Genomic DNA, 20,674 nt, shown 5'->3' with positions numbered 1-20,674 from the left:
GAAATCCTCCATCTCTACCAGTAGTTTCCTACTAGTCAGTACCAAATTTTTGTCACTGTTTCTAGTTGGCTTGAGTGGTGTGCCCATTCCGTAGTATCTTGTGAATCCTTTCTCCCCAGCTGCTGTGGGCCAGACATTTATAACAAACACAGTAAATCTAATAACTGGCAGCTACTTCAGTGCATACATGTGTTGCAGGATTAGTGTCCAAGATGTTTTCCTATCTTTTTGCTCGCTTCAAAAAGACAAGGAGACATATGTTCCTCCTTCAGGATGTCTGTAAGGATACATAGCATGGAAATTTTGCTTTATTGGGGTTCAGTGCCAGAGAAGTTATTATGATCAGTTCCTAGTAAACAGAAGAAGCTGTGTCTACTTTTTGTTGAATTCACAACAGTTCTTAACAGGAACCTGTCATCAAAACAATTTAAAAAGGAAATTCCAAAAACATTTTGGTTTATGCAATTTGGCTGCCCTTCGTTTGCTAACGGAAGCCACAGCAGGCTAATAATCCTTACTAGCAGTGAGACAGAAAAGCTGAGTAGCAGCAGGCTTTGTCTTTCCTGGTCTGTCACTCAGGTCTCTTTTTCTTTTTAAGAAAAAAAAAAAATCTTATGTTCTGATATTTTGCCAGACTTCTGCTATTAAATATGTTTTTTTCTCATCCAGTAACAAAGGCTCATTATTTTTTTACTGATATATATCTACCTCTCAGTTGCTAACCAGGCAACAAACTAAAATTCTCCAGTATTTGTGACTGCAAATTAAATCTGACTGCTCAGCAGCTGCTGAAGCTTTCTGTTTGTTTCTAGACTTGACAGACATAGGCTGTCACTGCTGCTGGAACTTTGTGAAGTAACAGGATGAGTGAAAAATCTGTTGTGCTTCTTTTTTTCCCTTGCTAATTAAACTGAGTTGCTGTTGTGGCTAATTTGCCCTGTTGAGAATCCCGATTTACTGATGAACTACTGCCTCTACTGGATGATGCCTTTGATCTTTTGAGCCCAAATCTGGCACAGCCCAATATAAAGTCACTTGCCTGGTGCAGTTTTACCAGCTGCTTTTGATTTTGTTATAAAGACTGGTTTCAGAAATTGTTTGATGCCCACTCAGTACGAAACACTATCTTGGATGTATACCCTTTCCTGAACAGAAGAAGCTGTCAGCATATCAAATGTTTTTGTTGGATTTTGTTGCAAATGCTCACATCTAAAGTTACTGTGCCATTGTTCCTTTGGTTATAGTGCTGAATTATTCAATATTATTGTCTGCTACCCTTCTTAGATCTCCTTCACTATTAATTATTAAAAGGTGTACCTGCGCTTTCTTAATTAATGCTGGTGTTACATATTAAGGGACGTAGCTCCTACAGCCCTTTGTGGGGGCTATTACAAGTTTACTACTTACAACTATTACAAGTTTACTTCTTCAGGCAGGCATCTAACTGTGTCTAATGCAACTTGGATTTTGCCCATGACCATAAATTCTGGGGCACAGTGTTCAGCTGGTATAAATAATCAGAGGCTCCACTTAAGTAAATAGAACTATGACAAATTAATCCAGTTGTTCCCTCCCGGCCTTTCCAGTTTTGTTCACAAGTTATAGTACAAACTTAGAATAATGTGGTTTTGATTTAGGATAATAATTCTGCTGTTACAGCGTTTGGCTATTCTGACTGCTACAGTTTCAGATAGTTCATAGTTCAAGACTACGGCGGTGCTCCTATTCTCCATCAGGCTGCAGAACTAAATAGCTCTTTTAAGTGGATAATTACAAATTGTTAGTTATAAAAAGGCTCTCAACTGCAAGTTGGAGGGGGATCTTTGCTTCTCTGTAGGAAAAGCATAGATAGTGTTTGATTATTTTTTATTGAAGGTTATTTAAATAACTGGTCCAAGTGAGGATCCTCAGTATTTGTTTCCTCACCCTTTGTTTCTGTAGGGACAGATTCTGCACTCTCATCTGTTACATGAATCCAGAGCTGCCAGACATAACCAAGCCAGACATTTACTTCCATCACTTTTTTCTGATGCTCATTCTCTGCTCTCTTGCACAGTCTTTGTTCTCTTGCCCTTCTTTGGTGTCTTTCAATGGAATTGCTGGCAACAGGGGAAGCTATGAACAGCATGAATTAATTGTTCTTTCATGGGAAATGGCAATGGGGGGAGTACACTGGTCACTTGTAATGCTGCTGACGTGCAGTTCCAGACTGCACAAAAGTGTGCAAGAAAATGCTCCTGTGCGGAGAGAGGGGAGTGAAAACACAGTTATTGGGACTTGGTGCTATCCCAGTTCTTACTAGTCAAAAGAGCATCAAATGGAGCTGTTTGGGTAGTTTACTCTTTATTTCCCTGTAAAGCTCACATCAGCTGGGTTGTTCTCAGGAGGATTTCTGTATGGGGCTTTCTGCTGAAACACCGAATGTAAACTCTTCCGCTTCTGTAGGCTGTGATCTCACATCATTACTGCTAGTTTATGTTATTTATGTGCCTGAAATCCAAAGGTCTGTGTCATTCCTGAGGCACAAATTTGAAATATGGAGGCTCAAGCATATGAAGTTCTCTTAAAGTGTATACTACTGTCTTAACATTAAGACAGTGTGACCTTTTTTCTTGCTTACAGAGAATCTAAAACATTACGAGTGAAACATTGTATGCGGAAATTGATTTTTATAGCTTACTTTTTCCCAGGTTTACAAGGAGCTGCTGACAGCACTTTGTGTATTTCATTTCACTCTTTGTCTTGTAAAGTCATTTTTCTTTCCCTGTTTGTGTAAAGTTGCTCATGCACATAAAAATTGGGGAGGGGAAAAAACAGAGTTAAAAAGCACCAGTTGTTTCCAGGAGCAGGAATGTCTAGTGCAATCTCTGTACTTGTAATTATTAAATTTAGACTTTAATTTGACTTTCTCTTTTTTAAATGTATAAGCAAAATACTTGTGATAGTAGGAAAAATAAAAATAGTAGTCTAAATTTTATACATTCTGTTGTAAGACAATCAGACATGTTAAAATCAGTGCTAATTCCATTAGGATTTTAAAGAAGCTTGTAGCGCACCTTGCACAGTTTCTTCTCTGGCTAATTTGTCTTGGTATTTGTTTTGTTTTTGTTTTTTTCAAAGGCTGGCATCTGTTTTTTTTGCTTCTTTTAAGACACTAAAGGAAAATGGCAAACAACTGTTAAAATCAGTATTTTTGTACTTGTTGCTATGAAGATGCAGCATCTAGGGAATTTCTCATTTTCCTTTTATATCTGAAAAAGGTCCTGTAGCATTGTTTATAAAGCTTACTGCATCAGCCCTAAAAACAAGCCAAGCATTTGCTGTTTGTCAAAATTGTTTTCAAGGCATTTATTGTGTACAGTTGACATTTTTAGTTGTTACTGTTGAGGTGAATAGTGTATATAAAGAAGGGAACAGGGTTTCAGCTGGCTTAGCTTGGAGTAAATAAAGGGCTTATCCTACTTTGGCAGTTGACCATTAAACCATGTTCCTGTGCTTGGAACAGTAAGCATGTCTGAAGTTTGATAATGGCTGTAGGATCCGTGTTAAGGTCAGCGAAGTCTGTGAAGTAAAATGCTGTTTATGACCAACCATGTCTCTCTACAGAAAGGAGGGGTTCCAGTGTCCAGTCATTTCTGGTGTCACTGGGAAGGGAAATCTGAGTCATCTCGGTCACCTGAACTGCCTCAGTTATTCAGTCATGTCAGGTAGTCAACTTAGTTATCAGTAATGCAGCAGGTACAATATATGGAGTCAAGAAAACATGCACTTACAATGTTATCTGCAGTAACAATCAAGATTGTATTTTTTTTAAGCTTAATTCAGTGCAAACAAACTGTGGACATAACCCAGTTATTTACTGACTTTAGTAACCATTTGGCTGTGCCACGGTTCTTGCATACAGATTAATTCTCTTCACTTTCTGGAACAAAATCAGTTCCCTGGCAGTGCTATTGTACTCCTGTCATTCTACCCCAACCTTAAAGAAGTGTTTGTTGTCACCAGGCAGTGGGGAGTAACACAGGTAGGCATAGCTGTTGCATGGATCTTTGATGGCTTATGGGTAGACATGCAAGGTGATGTGCTGGTGTTTCATTTGATGATCACTACAAGCCAGACATGAGGGCGAGATGATTCTAGCATGCAGAATAAATTTGCTTATGGTGTTTGGATCAGAGGTTATTCTCTGCAGAGAAGAAAAAAATATGCACAACTGTCTGGCTTTTTTATTATTTTTTAGTGAAGTGGAGCACTGTAGATTGAGAAGGGGAAATAAGGACAAGAAAATAGGCCATTTCAGTACAGTGGCTAGAGCAACCCTCAGCTAGGTCAGAAGTTAGCTCCTCCAAAATCACAATGACATAACAAATGTTCAGTTTAATAAATGTAACAAGTTACAAATGACAACTGAAGAAATAATGGCTTGTTCATCTCTGCTTTTGGAAAGATATAATCCTTAATATATTTCTGACCAAATATAACTTCCCAAATTTTTTATATTCTGACCAATATAACTTTCTGTCCAAAATCAAAATGGCATAAAGTTCCCAGATGAAGCCTGGAAAATTAAATCACTATTAGAAAACTACCTAGAAGAAGAGAGACTCTTTTCAAACAAAAGCAGCTGCAGGCAAGCATGTGTTCTGGATGGAGCAGCTTTTTAAGCCATTCTTTATTATTTCCACAGGAGAAAGGGGTGAAAATAGCACCGGAGTTTAACAATAGCATGTCTGCTTGTGAGCTGAGTTGATGCCTGTTTTGAATCATTTCATGAGTAGCACTTGCCAGACAAAAGATAGGCGTGGTGAAGTTTGTCCCTCCCATGCTTATAGGCAGGCAAGGGGTGGGGGGGGGGGTGGGGGGGAAACAATAAAAACCCGAAATAGCACCAGGGCACTAGTTATAAAGGGAAGTGTATTTCAGAATCAGCCTTCTAAAAAAAGTAAAACCAGCAAGTACTCATTTTATAGGTTCAGAAGCTAGTTCCTTGGATTTTCTGAAGATCTTTATTGTAAGGATCTCCTTTTGGCACATTTAAAATCCATTTTGAGTTAAGCTGATAGAGGATTAAGGAGAGTTTGTCACATCTAATGTGTTAAAGAAAAAACTGGAGTCTGAAAACAGCAGCCTAATGATATTTTGAATAGTAGCACATGAAAGGTTTTAGGCGAAGCCCAGCCCTTCTGTTCGAGACCAGGATTTGGGGATGTTCCTCACACATGCTCAAAAGTACTGCATTCACATTTCTAGCAGCTCATGGCTGTAGGCCTTCTATTTGCAAGCAAAGAAACTAGGTTATGCTAATAATGAGTATTTTAAAGAAAGACTAATTGCTAGGGGCAACTCCCTTCCACATAACAGCACAAGTTTGGATTTGGCTGCAGGAAGCATTAGAACATTTCACTACCTAAATCTAAAACTATGCCTTTTCCTCTTCTAGACTTAACCTAAAACCTAGAGAAAAAGCTATGACTCTATCCTCTAGTTAGGAAAACAACCTGCCACTGCCAGCCAGTTCTGATGCATCACCATCATCATCTGCACACAAGATGGAAAGCAGTTTCATCATCTGGTCTTCTCCATTGAAAGCATGAAAGGATTATCAGGCCCTCACATAAAAATGTAAAGCAACAGTGTTCATGAGTATGTTCCCGTGTGAGATCTTTATTTTCCAGTAGTCTTGCAAGCAGATGCCACTAAGTGGAATAGGTACCTACTAACTGTGAAATAGAGGAAACAAACCTTGTTTGTTACTTGGAGTGTCAGGTGATACCCAGAATTTGACAGCAAAACCCTAAAGTCTCATGCTTGTTCTAAATTTACTGCTTTGCTCTTGAGCTGTACATCCAGCTCTAGCACAGTAGCAGACATGTCACACTGAAAATCAGCCTGTGCCTTGCTGTGGAGTGCATTTCTGACTTTATGGAAGATAAGCAATATATAGGCTTATAATTTATTTAAACTTAGCCTCATATTTTATGCTACAGGTTAGCTGCTTATGGATTCTATTGTCAGTGCTTTCTGCTGTCAGTGCCTAAAAGTCTGCATTATGGACATTACATGAGCTGACAGCCAGATACTGGTATCTGCAATAAGTAATTAATCCCTTAAGCACATAGGAATTTTGTGTCAGTTGAATTTGCTTGGTACAGTTTCCCTAAAAGAAAGACAAAGGTGATAGGGCATGTTTATCTTTCACTGAAGTTTCTTCTCAGAGTCCCAAGACTTGCCTCTTTCTGTTGCCTGGCTTGCCAGCCTGCATTCCCAATTTAGGGTTAGCCCTTTTGAAGCTGTGGTTTTCCGTGTTTCTAGTTGATGCTGGTAGGGGCAGGCATCAGTTGAAGATAGGTTGATACGAATTAGCCTGCTGTTAACCCTGGTTTGTTCCTTTTTTTCTGTATAGTTTATGTGGTCAAAGAAAAGAGTGTTCTGCCAGCGTGCTAATGCAGTTTCCATTTAGTTATGTACTTTCACGTAGGTCACAGAATCACAGAATCCCAAGGGTTGGAAGGGGCCTCGAAAGATCATCTAGTCCAGCCCCCCTGCAAGAGCAGGGTAACCTAGAGTATATCACACAGGAACTTGTCCGGGCAGGCCTTGAATATCTCCAACCTAGGAGACTCCACAACCCCCCTGGGCAACCTGTTCCAGTGCTCTGTCACTCTTACAGTAAAGAAGTTCTTCCTGATGTTAACGTGGAACCTCCTATGCTCCAGTTTACACCCATTGCCCCTTGTCCAATCACTGGATATCACTGAAAAAAAGCTTAGCTCCATCATCCTGACACCCACCCTTTACATATTTGTGTAAACACTGATGAGGTCACCCCTCAGTCTCCTCTTCTCCAAGCTAAAGAGACCCAGCTCCCTCAGCCTCTCCTCATAAGGGAGGTGTTCCACTCCATCATCTTTGTGGCTCTGTGCTGGACTCTTTCAAACAATTCCCTGTCCTTCTTGAACTGAGGGGCCCAGAACTGGATGCAATATTCCAGATGCGGCCTCACCAAGGCAGAGTAGAGGGGGAGGAGAACCTCTCTTGCCCTACTAACCACACCCTTTCTAATGCACCCTAGGATGCCATTGGCCTTCTTGGCCACAAGGGCACATTGCTGGCTCATGGTCATCCTCCTATCCACCAGGACCCCCAGGTCCCTTTCACTCCTTTCCAGCAGGTCAACCCCCAACCTGTACTGGTACATGGGATTGTTCTTCCCCAGATGCAAGACTCTACACTTGCCCTTGTTGAATTTCATCAAGTTTCTCCCCGCCCAACTCTCCAGCCTGTCCAGGTCTTGCTGAATGGCAACACAGCCTTCTGGTGTGTCAGCCACTCCTCCCAATCTAGTGTCATCAGCAAACTTGCTGAGGGTACACTCAGTTCCCTCATCCAGGTCGTTGATGAAAATACTAAACAGCAATGGTCCCAGCACCGACCCGTGAGGAACTCCACAAGAGCTCTTGTGCAAGACAGTCAGAGAAGCAAACAATGAGGGCTGAAGGAAGGACACAGCAGGGTTTATACTGTTCTAGTCTCTCTGTTTTTTTGTTTAAATAAGTGAAGAATCCCAAAAATGAGAGAAGTTTGCAGTTACTGTGCTTTACAGAAACTACACTGAATTCCAAGTAAACATAAAGGTAAATCTAAACTAAATTCTGCAGAGAATTTTAAATGTTGGTGGATTTTCAAGTTAAAAATAATTTTCTTCCAAGTATAAGCTTGAAAGTGTTTTTGACACCATCTTGTGTTTCATTTCCACCTTCTATGTATGAGTGAGAAATGTCTGCTCTGGAAACTGCCAGCCTGTCACTGCAGGAGTGCCTTTTCTTCTGGAAATGTATTGAAACTTGATAGCACAAGCTATGACAGCTCACAGCATACTTGTTGCTGTGTGCCTTATTGATGCCACTGAAACACAGCAGCTGACAAAGGAATAACTGGGATGCCGTTGAAAAACAAGGCTGCTTCAGCAGTAGCAAACCATTTTAAACAGGAACCTATTTTTTAAAGGCTCCAGTCTTAAATGAATGTGACATACTCCAAATAAAGTGCTTGTGGAGGCTGCCTTTCCCCAGGAAATATTTCTTCATGCAATTTGGATAGAGCAAGAAATCAGTTGTGTTAGGAGCAGACAGATCTGGAGCACTGGTCAGCTGTGAGTGAACTGTTTTTCTTCTTTGTAGCCATTCAGTGGGAATGCTGGTGTGGGTGATAATAGATGAGTGCTATCAGGTATTACAAGCGAAATCAAGATAGAAGCAGGCCAGCAGAAGCCAGATGGGCTTTATGGCACTCTCGTTGTCACCAGCAGGCCAGTTTGTTTCCAGCCTCCATTTGGACAGTAGTGCTAAGAAGCTTTTCTCTGACATGATTGGCAGAAGTGGACTTAACTATGTTTCATCTTATTGCTAGCTATATCTGTGCTGTGGCTGAGACTCCAGTGCCCATCTCCAGAAGTCTCTGCTGTCTGAATTCATGTAGTATTTCTACGCGTCTTGATGCCTGTCTGGAGTGTCATCTCCATCTCTGAACCAAACGACAGGTAGGTCAGAGGTCTGATGGAACAGTGCAGAAGATCCCTCAAAAGTACAGCATATACTCCAAACACTGAGTAAATCCTTAACTGCAGAAGCTGTTAAAACATGTCTTCCTTTAAATTGCATGCTTGTTTTATTTGACATTCCTTCACAGGTTTGCTCCCTGCACTGCACAAATACTGTACTCACCTCTGGCTTTGGGGAGTAGAGCACATTGATATTTTTATTCAGTAGTCAGGTTTTTCTCACAGTGCTTCACATCAGGTGTGTTTAATATTATTTTACTGAGCTGGGTGATTTCTGTTTTCTTGTTTGCCTCTGAAGAAGATATATTTCTGCATGTTATAGGCGAGCACAGCACTGAAAGGTGTCTGGTGAGAGGGTAGATCAGTAACATACTTTCTGCAGATACCTTCTCCAGAACTGGAAGAAGTTTCTGGTTCTGATGCCAGCACCTTGGGGGAATGTCTGGATTTCCAGCATTCCCATTTTATGGGGTGGAATAAGAACCCTTGGGAATTCCAGAAAATCTCCGGGTTCCTGATGTTTTAGGTGACTTCCTGTGAGAAGAGTTACTGTGAATTTCATTATGGAAACAAAATTCCAGTTTAAATGTCACCTATTGCATGGTTCAGACTCTCCCACTGTTGCAGGACTTCAATTGGCAGGTTGTGGCTCTGCTGTCACTCTCTTGTTTAGGTTTGCAGAAAGGCAGTGCTTTTGTACTTTTCCTCTAGTTTATTTTAACTTCCCATCTATACTATTACAGTTACAGTTGTCCCTAGTGGATTCTTCCCTTAATATGGGAATAAGTTGTCCTTTTTTTTTTTCCTCTCTGAGGATTAGGATTCCCAAGAAGACCATACTTGTCATCTGTGCTTCCTCTCTCCTTTTTTCATGTTAAAAAACAGGGTTGCTTTGCAGCATCAGCACCACCATGTGTTCTATTCAGTCGGTTGTCCGTATCTGCTCACAACTTTCAGACGTCTCTCACACCCTGTGGAAACCATTTTGAGTTTAGGATCATGAGAAGCAGTTGCTTTAGGACTTCTTTAGTAAATGTATTCATATATATATTTGATGTATCCATGCTGATTCTTCTTGCTTGCATCTGATTCTTGAATCTCGTCTAAGCTACTCAGCTTTAGTAATGTGTAAAAGTGAGTTTGCACACAGGCAGAGCATAAACAAGTGGCTAATTGCTTTTCTAGTCCTTGAAGGGAGGATTGTGTTATTCAGGTTTAAATAAATCATTCAGATGGGTGCCTGCATCATTTGAGCTGCATTTTGCCCTGAGAATTCTTCGGTTAAAGGAGCACCATCAGCTGCTGTTTCAGGAAGGTTTCTTTGAAAAACAAGCCATTTCAGTTGCTGTAACAGCCACTAAATTGTAACAGAAATATAATGACATAGATGCTACATAAATGACTTAAATATAGCTATTTATAAAAATATTAAAACTCACAGAAACAAAACCAAGAAAACCTTGACAAAAATTGAATGTGATTATGCACAAAATGCAGTTGAAAGCTGAAATAAATGGAAAAAAAAATGAGATAAAGTAATCTGCTCACTGGTAAGAGGGACCTGGGTGCACCTGTGACAGAAGCAGCATGAGGGAGAGCAGTACATACAAGCTGTTTGGTGCAGAAGTGGCAGCACGTAACCTTGGTTTTTATGCATTTGCTCTGTATTATCTTCCTGTCCTGTTTTTTTGTATCCTGTACTTCTCTCATGACTGCTAGTTCTCTCTCTGTCTTTGCAGTTTTGCCGGGTGCTGCCATTTCCCCTGACAAACTACTGGCCTATTTGGGGTCTCTGGAGACTGCATCCCTAAGAATCTGGCTGCTGTGATTATTTTCGTGCTCGGCACAGATTAGCTGAGGAACAGTGGAATTGTGCCAGCAGATGTGGTTCATGTGCTGTGCCTCCCCTGGGCCTGGCAGGGAGGCTGGAAGGGCACCATGGGGGGTCAGAACCAGCAATGCTGGGAACGTGCCCCAGCCCCTGAGTAAGAAACATCTCCCTTCCTTCATTCCTTCCCCAGATGAGGGGCTGCAGGAGCTGCCGCTGCACAGGTACTTCGACAGCCAGCAGGGGGGCACGTGGTGCTCATTGCAGGCATAGCAGCTGAGCTGGGAATGACACAATGTTTTCCCAGACTTTTTTGGAAGCCTGGGCCAGCCTGGGAGGGAGAGGAAGGTGAGACATCACACTGAGTGAGAAGGATCCGTCTGTGAGTTGAAGGTTTCTCCATGCTGGATTTACTGAATGATATGTTTTGTGAGGGGAGAGAGAATTCAGCACGTTCTCAGCTGGGAAGAGGATAAGAAACACTTTGATTAGAAATCATCCCTAATGATTATTTCTGGAACAGCTTTACAGGTTCAGAGGTTTTTGAATTCACTAATGTCTTAAGCTGACACCAAAACACAGAAGATGTGAAGTGTGTGATAGCAAGAAAAAAAAAAACACAGTGTCATCTGTTAACCCCAGAATCCCACTGTCTTGACAAAACCAAGAAAAATGTTTTTGTTAAAATGCAGGTCTGTCCATGCAAATGCTCCTGTCTCTTGACACCAGAGAAATTTCTGGTTGTGGAAGTATAGTCTCATCACCAGGCTCTTCCAGAACATCTCTTTGCATTGGTGTTATCCCAAGGGCCTAGATCGTAGGGGCAGAAAGGGACAGATTTGATGCAGGGAGGGCACCCAGCCACGTGCTAAATACCACACTTTCCCAGTTGGTGCATTGCTATCTATGACCCTTAAGCAAAGATGGATAAGTCTGAGTCTCCTGTATTTGAACTTCTTTTTGTCATCAACAGAGTAAAAGAGAGATTCTGTGACTTCTTTTAACCTTTTCTTCCACCAACGTGTCTTCTTTATTACACAACCTATAAATTATCTGCCTGTAGAATATCCTTCAGTGTCACAGATACCCTTCAGTGTCACAGATCCCATCTATTTTCTCTCAGGTGGTCTTGTTGATAAAAATCTAACTGAATTTAACAGCAGTTGTTCTCAATTGGTTTTTGTTCCAAGGCTGCTACTTCTATTTTGGACCTGGAGAAGCACTGATATACTTGAAAGCTTATTGATTTTTCTCAGCTAGACCAGTGGGTCTAATAACATAGGTCTGGCTGCAAACCTTATTTTGGTCATATCCTTGGATACATCAACAATACCATTTTGTTATTTCTTCTGGCATAATTTATGGCTGTCAGTGTTATGCAAATATCCCAGCAATAACAGTAATGATATGGAGAGAGTTATGCTGGCCTGTCGGCAATGTTCCTAAACCTCATCAGGGGGAAATAAACAGAAAAATCTCAGGCAGCTGATGCACTAGAAGAGACTGCAATGCAAATGCATCTTAATCATCACTGTGAAGTTGCCATGATAGAATCATAGAATAGTTAGGGTTGGAAAGGACCTCAAGATCATTTAGTTCCAACCCCCCTGCCATGGGCAGGGACACCTCACACTAAACCATATCACCCAAGGCTTCATCCAACCTGGTCTTGAACACTACCAGGGATGGAGCATTCACAACCTCCCTGGGCAACCCATTCCAGCACCTCATCACCCTAACAGTAAAGAATTTCTTCCTTATATCCAGTCTAAACCTCTGCTGTTAAAGTTTCAACCTGTTACCCCTTTCTCCTATTACTACAGTCCCTAATGAATAGTCCCTCACCAGCATCTCTGTATGGTCATTTGTTCATTCTGGGTTGAATCTTTACTATTTTTATCCCCGTGTGTTACTAAATCAGAAATTTGATGTTCACAGGGGTGTTTTTCCCTGCTAGCGGAGTTTTCCCTGCTAGGGGAGGGAAGGGAAGAAAGGTGGGGGGGAGAAATTGTGTGGCTGGCTTGCCGACAGGGCTTAAACCACAACACCTGGAGTCCCATTGGGTGAAGGGTGCTGGGCAGTACAGAAGAGACACTTGAGTCTTGTAACACCATCAATAGCAGTACTAGTGATGAGTGCAGGACACAGAGGCAGTCATTAACGTTGAACTGCTAAATGAGACACTGGGGCTGAGGTAATTGAGTTTCTGGCAGCCAGCAGCTGTGTGACATATCCAAGTACCAAAATGTTACCTGTCAGTCTGCAGCTGTGTCACATCAGCAGTTCCAGCACTGGCCTCTTGCTGACTGGGAGAAGCTGGTGGATTGTGGCACATGCAGTCCATCAATGCCTCTCCTGCATATAGGGAACACATCCTGTGTATGTCTGAAAACAGATGACCCTGCTCAGCTATGGCTGAGGCTGATAACTACATTGTTCTCTTGCATCCCTCATGGGAGGGGCAGCAGGGGAGCAAGCATATACTCTTCACTGCACTTCTTCTCTGGGTACTAAGGACACTGCTCTGTATCTGAAACCCCTGCCTCCGTGTGGGGTGACATGATTCCTGCCAGGAAAAAAATAGCAAGTGGGTAGGTCACTGGGGACACCAGCGCAGCTAGTTCCATCCCACAGACCAAATACAGGTTACACACACAGCCTGGGTGTGTTTGCCTGCCTGAATCACATCTTCTGCAGGCGTTGTCATAACTTCCCCTCCCAGGATCTGTTTAAAGCTCTAAAGTCCCATGAGGCTGGAAAGGACCAGGAATTAACTTTTCCTTAAATATCACAGCACAAACCCAAAAGAATAGTGGAGACGTGGAAGCAGCCAGCCCTCAAGATTTGCCTTTTTCCCCTCCAAAATCAAAAGATGTGGCTTTTTTGGGAAAAGATACACTGACATAATTTGTTCTCATTTTGAACCAGCACAGCTCAGCCAGCACTGAATGGTTCTCCACAGTTAATCCATGTAATATTATTTGTGGCTCTTTTTGAGAAAGGGCTGGTTTGTTTTAGCTCACAAGCCTTATTTTAGATAATGGGAAGTCCCATTTTTAAATGCAAATGTGATTTTAAAGGTAGTTATTCTTGTCCATGAACATGTTGGGAACTTAAAGCAAAACCTTTGAGGTGGCAGAGGAGACCCATTACCGGGCCATTTACCAGTGCCTCGGTAAGAGCATGTTTGAGAGCAACAGGTTCTGTTCCGCCACCACCCCAGGGCTGACCCCGCTGGATCCCAAAGCTCACAATTTGAGGAAGGTGTTCCAAACAGAAGCCAGAGTTCAGCAACCCCACTGAACCCCCACTGAAGATTTTTTATTTAAAAAAGAAAGTTTTATTTAAAAAAGAAATGCATAGTTAAGACATATTAAAAGGAAACGGAAAGCAATTCTAACACCTAAATAATCAATTGTGCGTTTTCTTAAACAATCTTAGTTGCCCAACTACTTCTTACAGCACAGGAAGGGAGAAGGCTGAATCACTTGTTTCTCTGCTTGTCACCTCAGTTACTCATAGAGTAGGATAAATTCCAAGCAGCAAGTGATTGTGTTCAGGCTAAAAGTATCGTATTATTTATATTATAAACAAACCTTCCAAGTACTGGTGTTGTGAATTTTCTCCACCACTCCTTTTGGCACAGGTCTGACCATTGGGTTTGGGATGTGCTGGCCAAGCAGGTAGGAGGGATGCTGGCACGAAAGGTCATTACCACATGTCCTCTGGGTACATACCTATCAGCCAAAACATGGTATGGGCTAAAGCAGAATTGCTGCTGAAAATGCTGAAGGGAGTGTCAACTCAGTAATCATTTGTGATCTGTGGGACTCCAAACTGCTCTGGTTTGAGCCCCCTTTGTACAGGGCCTGAGACAGTCAGACAAGCCTGAAATGCAGTTAAGTAGTTGAAGCAGTAAGATGGTAACCGTATCAACAACATCTTTCAGACTTCTAGCCAGGGCATTAACCAAGGAGACCATAAAACCCAACTCACTATTGCATCCCAAGGAAGATGCAGTCCCTTCTAAAGAGCATCTGCATGCTAGAAGAATGTTTTAAAATTATATAAATGGGCTCTCCTAGTTAAAACCTCTGCATGATTTCAGAAGGGAGAGGTCCAAAGGGAAGAATCACCTTCAAATTGAATAATCCCCATTTTAAAGGGCATCCTGTTGCAATCTATTGTTGAGTAAGAGATAGATATAATTCCAACATGTAGATTCCACTGATGTTTCAAAATTAAATCCAATATATTATGTGAAGCACATTTTCTGTGAAGTATCTTTATATTTTTATAAGACAACTGATTCCATATTTGAAGAATATATTTGGTCTTGACTGTATCTTTCATTTCTTTAGCAGAGAAATACTAATTTAAGGTTTGTGTTAAAGAAATGCTTTGGGTTGGGGATATTTTTAACTGAAATGCAGACTCTGTGAAGGTTTCCAGGGAAGGGTGCTTTGCCTGAAGAGTGTCACATCAAAGCATCTTATAAATCATGTTTCTTGAAAAGCTTGATCATTCCATGAGTTTACTGAATTTCAGTCTGGTGAAACCCAGATCTGTTTATATTCGTGCCCCTACCTGGTTCAGTTACCAGCATGAATGTGAAATGGGTGAAAACATATGTGTGAAAAATCCCCACCATTCAGGGATCATCACCGTTCATAATCTCAGATTGAGGAAATTTCCTGAAAAATAGAAACACTTGGTGTCTAAGCAAAATAACAGCATTTAGGAATCTTTGGGAATTGTGGAACTGAAAACTGGGCAAATACTATCAGTCCAGAGTGCAACTCCTCACTCTGCTCTAAATCACAGGTTACAACTTTGCCAGTGGGGCTCTGTCCTACATCACCTGTTTCTCTCCAACACAATTTCAAATGGAGCCTGGGGAGACTGTGCCAGCAAGCATAGACTTATCTCAAGTCGGAAGGGACCCGTAAGGATCAAGTGCAACCCAAATGGGTGCCTGGCCTTTAGGTAACTGAACTTCAGTGAAGTATATCCCACTGAGCATGAGAGCGAGCTTTGATTATAGCCACTGCAAGCTGAGGGCACAGACACAAGCAGGCATCCCATACCTGCTGCCTTTTGCAAGTGCCTCCTGCAGACAATGATGTCTCTTCTCCAGCAGATGGCCCAGCCAGCCCACAGCCAGCCTTGGTGTCCTCTGCACCTCCTTCCAGATTCACACCTTGGGAATAAGGCTGAGTTTTAGAATATACTGAAAACCAGTTTTACATACACCCAAGTGAATACTTGTAAGTACCTCAGAAAACTGCAGTTCTGAATTTGAAATGGCTTTAGCAGTAGTGGTTCTTTATCAGTAACAATTCACCAGGTCAGGAGTGCTTGGCAGATTTATTTTCTATAATAACAAAGACTGAAATGGAAAGCATGCAGCCACAGCATCAATTCTGCTTTTTAATGACTGTCTTACTGTCTCCTCTAAGTTACTGGAAATACCCCCATGACATATTTCCCCTTCCAAAATAAATGCTGTTCTAGGGAAAGCTGGCATTCAAAGGCACTGGATTTCCACTTGCTATTTGCTGCTTCCAATAAAGCTAGATGCATACTGAGACATTTACAACCCCATTACAACTGGTTTATATGAAGCATTGGCTTCTCTATAGAAAAATCTGTACTATCTCTTAGGTTATTGGTTTCTAATGACAAAATACAGCATTTCATTAGTTAATTATGTTATTTCATAAGAATACAAGTGTGTCTTTTCTAAACCTTACTAATCCTCCAATCACTCATACTTCATGTGGATTTAACTCTATGTTTAAAGGGAAGGATACACAGTGTTTTAAGTCACATTCTTAAAGAGAAGATGAACTGGAAGGGTGCAACCTGCTGCCTTAGTCATTCTGTGCCATCAGCATGTTTAGAGGCATGGACAGCAAAGTAGGGCATGTGGCAGGAGAAGACTACTTCCAATGAAACTGTACTGGTGAGGAACAAAATGTTAGCAACTGTTACTTGATCAGCTGCTGGGTGGAAAACAGTGCAAGTCAGGAGATAGTACTGCACGGTACCTTTGCTGCTGAATTCACATCCACAAGGCGTAACACAGGATTCCAGGGACTCTAATCCTGAATGCTGTTCCCACAGTGTCAGACCTCTAGCTCTGGGCTTGGGTTTTGAGGCTTTCATGCATGTACAAACCTGTTCATTGGCTCTGTTTATGCAAAATCCTTGCCAGGTCCCAGGCACTGGAATTGTAAGTGGCATCAGATCAAGGCATAAGGCAAATATTAAAGAAAGTAGGATGGATCTTGAGAAGTTTACACATTCATTTATGTATTTCAGTCATATGCCTGATTGTAACATCATGCTATGTAAACAAATTTCAGATTTCATATGTGACGACTTCTAGATGTTTTGAAGATAATACTTCTAAAATGAGACGTTTTCTTGCAAGATTTAGCTATTGCCAATAACTGAGAACAGCATTTTATTCTAGCTATCATTTGCATAAATTCTGTACATGAGAAATTGGGACTCCACAGATTTGTTCCTATATATTTTCTTTGAATTAATTAATGGAATGGATCAACATTTGCTATGGAGTTTGGTTAATCTGCTCAAAACTATATGAGAATATAATCATGTTATGGAAATATATTAAACATAACATGGGAATAAAGATTAGCTAATGATACAAATTAACTACAGATGCAATTTTTTGGGGTAAGAAGTATGCAAACAGTCTCTTGCCATTCTTGTGTAATTTTCACTTGAAGAATCATAAGAAGTTTGCCAAGCCACATTTAGAAAGCACACACATTAACACCACAAAACTAAGATATAAAAGCCATTTATTCAAAAAAATGTGGTGGTGTCAAATCACATACACAAGCCAATATTGAGCTACAAACACAGACCAAACAGTTCTATAAACAAAAATTGGAGTGTTCATATACCATAGTACCTGAAAAAGACCGTTAATAAAAAGGAGTCCATAAGTATTTCATTTCCACTTTTTCTATATGGCTCCTTGCTGAATGTCTTTGCCTAAGTTAGTGTACAATGAGCCAGAGGTAGAGTCCCAAGTAAAGCATCTAATGCCTCAGGGCTCCATTAAAAGCCTTTATTCTTCTAAACAAAAGGAGAGCCTAGCCTATAGTTTTCTGTATGACACTGAAGTAAAGCCTCTTTGCTTGAACATATGGCATTCCCAAGCGCATTTGGCATTAACCTAGATTGAGACTGTGCTTCGTTGAACCGTCTCAGTTCTCCTCCCCTTCAGACTCCGACTCTAGAAGAGAAGAAAGTAAGACACTTCACATAGGTTGCACAAGGTCAGTGATATTACTGATTTTATAACAAGATAGCCTTCCAAAATCTTCATCACACCTAGTACTTCCTAGGAAATACTGGCAGACCAAGTAAGCCAGAAAGAAACGCACAGCTTCAGAAGACCAAGATCTACTCTGCTAACCCGCTACAGTGGACCTCTTCATTCATAGATCTAACACTAAATTTTAACCAGATCACTGCCATTATTCTGGTCCTCATCTGCAGAGTCATGCAGTGTATATCTGAGCTGAGTTTAATAAGGGATCAGCCTTATTTTCTTGCTCTTCTAATCTCTGAGCAGGCTGTATTGCTATCATCCAGGAACCACTCATTAAACTGTTTGCTCTGCAAATATCAATTGTCATCATACAGCTTATCTAGAAAGGCATATGTGGTGTCACGCTACAGCAGGTAGGAAATCTGTACGAACAAAACTTCTGATTTCTATAGCATAAAAATAATTTAGAAGTAGAAACAGGAATAGAATTTAGAAGTCAGAACATATATGGTGTTTTTCTCACATAAAGCTACTCTGCATCATATTGTATTTCTGTCTGTGTTCACCTGGCAGGAAGGGGCTTCCTGACAATAAATACTACATGTTGGATCAGAGTGCTCAGAGCAAACATGGTTTGCATGTTCTCACAGCAGCATTTTGTCTTCGTTTGTACTGGACTTTGTAATTCAGGACATCTGGCAGAGGGGACATGCAGGAAAGGATAAAAATAAAGAGCAGCATTAAGGCATACAAGAAGATGATTAAAAGGGGGAAAAAATGTTCAATTAGCCCAAGATTTGTAGTCCAAAGTCTTAAGTGTGAAAGGAGTTACTATTTTCATACTGTTACCTGCATATGTGAATTGCTGCAAAGTTTTATCTGCTCCTTGGCATTGCAACATATTCCATCCAAGTTTCTAAAACTAATTACATTAAATAGTTGCAAAGAACACTATTAATTATATCCTTATCTATTACACATGGATTGATCTTCCCAATAAATGTGGAATTCCTTTTCCATGCAAAAAATGTAACTTATTCAGTACAAACCAACATATTTTCCTATGCAGAACATGAGAAAAGCAGTGTTAAAGACTAAAGAAACTAGTTTCCCTCCCCAGTAACCACTGTAAAGCACCAAAACCAGCCTGCATTATCTTAGCCTGACCACTCAGCTAAAAGTAATTTCAACTGCAGTGGCACAGGCTTATGATATGTTCACATTGCCAGCAGAGATGATAATAGCAGAAAAGGCACTGATGCAGAAAGCTATTTGGTTACATGTGCTAACATCAAGGTGCTTTATGGTGTCATCAGTGCTCCTCCCTGCAGAAGCTTCAAGAATTTATCTACAGACAAGTGGTACCAAATGACTTAAGGACTTCACAAAGTCACTGTAAGCATTAAAAATCAGCAAGTGTTGTTAGGCTCAAGCATGACTGGAAACAATTTGGAGCATTGGTGCCTGCAGTTTCCTGTTCTAAGTCTGTATACTTCATAGGGCTGGTACAACAGAACTTGAAACAATATATTTAATCTGTGAACAGACTACCACCATTCTGTAAATTAACCTGTACCTTCTTCAGCGTTTTGCAGCCACTCCACAAATTTCTTCATCTGGTCAAGAAAAACACTTTTGCCTTTAGCAACATGCGCTTCTTTATACCACTTGAGGATAGCTTCTTCACTCAGGACATCAGCTAAAACACAGAGCAGTGTTTGTAAAAAAAAATGTAATTTTTCAGAGGTCAGAAGATTTTTAACACAAGAGAAGAAAAATATATTTTAAAGGCAGCATAACAGAAATTGGTATGATCACAGTGGCACAAACTATGTGTGAACTGTATTGGGCTACAACTATAGAATATGATACATATAAGGGATTCCAGATGTAATAAAATGTGTAATACATTAGGCTTGAAATAAAGTGCCAAATATTGTGCTTCTGTAAAAGAGTTTTCTATTCATCTGATTTAAATACACCATGTGAGATGGCTGGGTTAATAAAAAAATAAATAAATAGACCAGTTTGCACATCTTGGAAGTTACAACAGTAAGAAATCCTATGTTTTTTTCTGGCTGCTGGAACACAGAACTGTGCATGGCTGTAGAAATCTGAAGTCAGATACCTCCTGATTGAACTGTTAAAATCAGCCAGTAGAGGATTTTTGCAATCATTTTACCCTAAAGGTTTTCTATTGTTTTTAGCTAATAAGTTTTAAGGTCGCTATTCAGCCCACCCATTTTTAGGGACCAGCTCAGATGGACAGCACAGCTGACATTGTTATGTCAAGCATCAAGAACAAAATAGCTGTCAGTGAGGGAATGTAAGGCTGAGTATGATTCAGAATAAAGAAATCCTAATAAACAGCAAGGACACTTTATTGTTTCCAACAGATGCAAATTTAGGTCTAGCAACAGACCTCAGCCCCAGGAGCAAAGCTCCTGTGGTCCAGCCAAGCCAAATATCTCAGTAATTGATGGCTGTGGAGGAAAAATCTGGGATCCACAATGGCATTTTGGCAGTTATGTAATGCAAGAGGCAAGAACAAACAAAAAATGAAATAAAATAAAAAAAAAGAAACTATTTGTCCTATAAAAAGACTAAAGACAGCTTTCTACATCTTATCTTCTGTCTTTGAACAAACTACCCCTCATGTTCCGCAAAATCAGCACACTGATGTCGAGTCCTTCACTGCTTCCCTGAGCTCTTTGGTGCCACCCCCACCACCCACTGGGTGTTCACTTACAGAGGTACCTACCCTGACCATCACCTCCTGCTTCAGCCTAAAGGTTAGAGCAGCTGTGACAGGGAAGGGAAGAAGGCAAACTGAAATAAATGACACCAAAACTCCAAAGCATCTGATCAAATGAGACAGACACATTTCACATATGCTGTTGAATAACTAACACATGGAAGCAGCCAGGGATACGTTTGAACTTAATCAAAACTATCCCAAGACACTCAACAGTAA

The 20,674-nt window shown here is 40.8% G+C and overlaps 1 protein-coding gene across 1 annotated transcript in view; it reads right to left on the bottom strand.

Annotated features, from left to right (window-relative positions):
- Window positions 1-17,204: 17,204 nt before the first annotated feature.
- BZW2 (basic leucine zipper and W2 domains 2) overlaps window positions 17,205-20,674 on the bottom strand; it is a 59,824-nt gene continuing 56,354 nt past the window's right edge. The window contains exons 11-12 of the mRNA XM_005152874.4: window positions 19,277-19,399; window positions 17,205-17,661 (exon numbers count right to left, since the gene is read on the bottom strand). Coding sequence (XP_005152931.2) covers window positions 17,633-17,661; window positions 19,277-19,399 — 152 coding nt within the window. The 3' untranslated portion in view covers window positions 17,205-17,632. The remainder of the gene's footprint in view (window positions 17,662-19,276; window positions 19,400-20,674) is intronic.

This window comes from Melopsittacus undulatus, chromosome 1 (assembly GCF_012275295.1).
Source record: "Melopsittacus undulatus isolate bMelUnd1 chromosome 1, bMelUnd1.mat.Z, whole genome shotgun sequence".
NCBI lineage: Eukaryota > Metazoa > Chordata > Aves > Psittaciformes > Psittaculidae > Melopsittacus > Melopsittacus undulatus.
Note: the sequence above shows the minus strand (reverse complement) of the source record. Positions and strands in the feature narration are given on the sequence as shown.